The sequence below is a fragment of the Kryptolebias marmoratus genome, linkage group LG8, assembly GCF_001649575.2.
Source record: "Kryptolebias marmoratus isolate JLee-2015 linkage group LG8, ASM164957v2, whole genome shotgun sequence".
NCBI classification, from domain to species: Eukaryota; Metazoa; Chordata; class Actinopteri; order Cyprinodontiformes; family Rivulidae; genus Kryptolebias; species Kryptolebias marmoratus.
In genome coordinates this window covers 18,833,017-18,836,761 of record NC_051437.1, presented here as the reverse complement: position 1 = coordinate 18,836,761, position 3,745 = coordinate 18,833,017, and the positions used below count along the sequence as shown (strand labels likewise).

General features: G+C 41.1%; 1 protein-coding gene across 1 annotated transcript in view; it reads right to left on the bottom strand.

Moving 5' to 3' along the window:
• Positions 1–1,353: 1,353 nt before the first annotated feature.
• The window catches only part of lamtor5 (late endosomal/lysosomal adaptor, MAPK and MTOR activator 5), a 5,695-nt gene continuing 3,303 nt past the window's right edge, over positions 1,354–3,745 (bottom strand). Inside the window, exons 3-4 of the mRNA XM_017417720.3 lie at positions 3,069–3,186; positions 1,354–1,775 (exon numbers count right to left, since the gene is read on the bottom strand). Coding sequence (XP_017273209.1) covers positions 1,715–1,775; positions 3,069–3,186 — 179 coding nt within the window. The 3' untranslated portion in view covers positions 1,354–1,714. The remainder of the gene's footprint in view (positions 1,776–3,068; positions 3,187–3,745) is intronic.

Here is a 3,745-nt window from a genome sequence, read left to right as displayed (position 1 = left end):
GGGGCGGCGGATGGGGTGGGGAGGAGAGGAGCCACCTCTGCAGCCACAACATCCAAGTCAGCGCAGACTTTACTCGGGTCACTCGGTGCGTCTCTGCGCACGAGCCAAATATGGCCGAGCGGCAAGTTTTATTCCACCCCAGCGTTTCAGACAGAGACATCTTCTTTTTCCTGCTGTTTCACTTCAGCGCAGAAAGATACGAGTTAAAGCGACAGTTCAGATCTTTTCAAGCGGCGGGGGAGCGCGTGCCCAGAAAGTTTTGGAAAGTGGTGGTCAGGTGGGGATCAGTGATTATTCTCAGGTACCAAAACATAATTTCTGATTTATTATGCTGTTGTCCTAATGTTACCCTCCTGATTACCAGTAAATTTGATCCTAAATATCTCCCACTCACTGAACTCCTTTTGCTGTCCACAGAGGACATTTAGGGCTTTTTAATGATACCAAATGTAAAAAGGGAGGGGCTTTGGTACCTTACAAAGATTGAGGAATTAAAAGAAAATTGTGATTTGAGTGTTTTGTTTTCCTTGTAGTAAGGAGGTTCTTCTTCTTCTGATACAGGCCACACAGGAATGCCCCCCCCCCAAACAATCTTTTTATAAATATCCATATAAACGCTGCACCGTATCTACAAATGTTTCCATCCACACAAAGACGAGACACAGAAAATGACCCAGAATGCTGGCGTAACTAAGCCAAGCCTGTATTTGGTGCGGTAAAGCTGAAACAAAAGTACACCAGATGCAGAAACCAAGACACGGAGCGAGCACAGAACGCTTACATGGACTGTAGGAACCACAAGGACAAGGACAAAGATGGCAAATACAAGAGCAAGAACAAAATACTTTTCGTGGATGGACACAAAAACAATTCTATGTTGTGTCCCATTAAACTAACAAAACTACAAGACAACAAAAGTCCGGGACAGTGACTGCTGTCTGGGAGTCATATCAGTTTAAATATGCAGACAAAAAAACATTTTTCAGGCCCCACGTCCAGCAAGGGATGGTTGTAGGGAAGGGTGTACCTCACAATGTTCAACACATATCTTACTTTGTGTCAGTCTCTACCTTAGCAATTAGCTTGTCAATCCAAACAGAATAAAACTCTGTTTTGCCAAACTGAGGTCATTCAAAGAGTCATTTAAAACATGCAAGATAAATATTGTTTATAACCTTGCTGCAGACTCTCACTTTAAAAGATCTGAACTGTCCCTTTTAAGTGTTCTCAATTCCTAATTACCGGTACCAGTTCTCAAACCGGTTTTAAACCTTCGCATTGAAAGCTGCCAAAGAAAATTAATGGGTAACAATTTTCTAAAAATGAAAATAATGAATGCTTGACACACAGGAGGGCAGCTCAAAGTCAAGTTAAAGTTTATTAAAGGTTGTTATTCAGTGATTTAAGAACAATGAAGTTGACAAAAAAAAAAAGACAGTCAGACACACACACACGCACACAGCCTTTACATGTCTGCACACACTATAGCACAACATCGGAGCTGTTCTGTACATAACACCAACACAGCTCCATTACACACAGGTAACAAGAGTCTTCTGGCTTAAATATGGAATTTGTATTTCTAGCAAAGTCAGCAAATCACAATGAAACCTCCCGTTTTCTCTTTCTCTGATTCGTTTGGATTGTGTGAACTACTGCACGTGTTCAGATGTACACTTCTTTAATATAAAACTCCTCCAGAGTCCCGTTGTCCTCACGATGCAATCTTGTGAACTGCTACTGTGATGGTCCCGTGACTCCTCACCAGAATGTTTCTACAAAACAATCAAAGATAACAACAGCGCTCTAAGACCGACATTCACCTGAGAAGCAACAGCCGAACAGGAATCATTTAAAAGAGACAAGAACACGATTCTGTTAACTCGACTTGTCTATAGCAGATCTTGTCCAATTCTCAGTCTTTCACCTCCACTTTGATGACAATTCTACAGTTTGTTCAGGTTTATTTTCATTATAATGTACTAATGAGAACCTGCATAAAGTTTATTATTAACCCTGATGATGAAACCTGACATGTAGGGTAAAACAATCTGACACAAATCTAGTGATTATATAAGGAATATACAATCCTGTATATCTGAAAACATCAACCACCTCTAATTTCTTTGTTTTACTTTCTTAATATTGTTTAAAGTGATCTTGATCATTAGTTCTCCAGGCTTCTCGAAGGTCTTTCCAAATATTAGCTGCTTTTTCATTCACTTTTTGAGCTTTTCTCGAGGTTCACCGTGACAGTGTTGGAAACTGAGAGTGGACAAGTGGAAGACAAAACAAAAAAAGTGTCAGCTCTGTGAAACCATCTCCTGCAGATGAAGAGCTATGGGGAAAAATCCAGCAAACACCTAACAGGATCTGGAAGATGCATCATGTGTCAGCTGATCATCTTTTGTATGACAAATTTTTAACTAATAGATATTTGAAAATCACCTTGCTGGTGATAAAATACTATTTTGTTTGTCAAACTATGTTGTCTTTGGTATTTTGCATAGATTAAACATTAGCTTAAGGGTTTATGACATTAATGACTTAAAGTACTTTGAATAGTTGAAAAAAGTGATTCTGGTTCAGTAGATGACGCTTTAAAAAAGGCCAGAAGATGGCAGTATAACCACAAAGTTACAAGTCTACAGTATAGGTTAAAAAATAAATAAATCTGTACATTTATCCTAGCTAACTGAGCTGCCTTTGTGAGAGAGGTGGACAACACCCTGGATGGACTGTCAATCCGATGTGAAGCCAGACAACCACGCAAACTCACACTGACAGACAATTTAAAACCACAAATTAACTCCTCATGTGGGTTTTTGGTATGTGGATAGAAACCGGAGAAGTCAAAAGGAGTTACGGAAAGATCCAGAATGAGACTGAACCAGGATAGGGTTGCCGCTGAACCACTGCGCCATCCAAGGCACAGAATCTGGAGGCCAAATCTCTGGTTCTGGATCCCTTTTGAAGTTACTGATCTCCCCACACATTAATCAAAGCCACCACGGACATGCCTTAAATATCTAAGATAGACTAAAAAAAGACAAGCTGTCGGTGCTCACCCTGACTCAGACTCCAGGCACACGGTTGGGGTGTCTGTTGGGTCTTTGGTGAGAGCTGCAGCTTGCTGGGCCAAAACGGACACAACCCCACCTTGTTCATCAGACAAGGACCCACGGCCTGCAAATACATATACAAATTATACACTCAACAAGTAACACTAAGAAAATTTGTTGTTACATTTCATTTGTTTCTGCTTTCCTCAAAAGCTATAAATAACAGTCAATATAACACAGTTGAATTTTAGTAACATATTTTGATATTATGGCTTTTTACTGTGGCCCACCCACCCCTACAGCCATCTTAACAGGGCAGTCTGCAGATAATTCACAAATCAGAAGCGTATTGCCATCTGGTGTCCTTGCAAAACACGACTAATTGATTTTTATGCTGAAAAATTCTTGAAACTTACATCATCTGACCTTATCTTGAGTGACTCTGAACAAGACAGCTAATTAAGAAAAAAAGTTAGCATGAAGCTCAGTTTTCTCCACATGTAAGAACAGTAACAAGTTGCTCCTCTTATGTCCATCCATCCATCCATTTTCTTCCGCTTATCCGGGGTCGGGTCGCGGGGGCAGCAGCCTAAGCAGGGAGACCCAGACTTCCCTCTCCCCAGCCACTTGGGCCAGCTCCTCCGGGGGAATCCCAAGGCGTTCCCAGGCCAGCCGAGAAACAT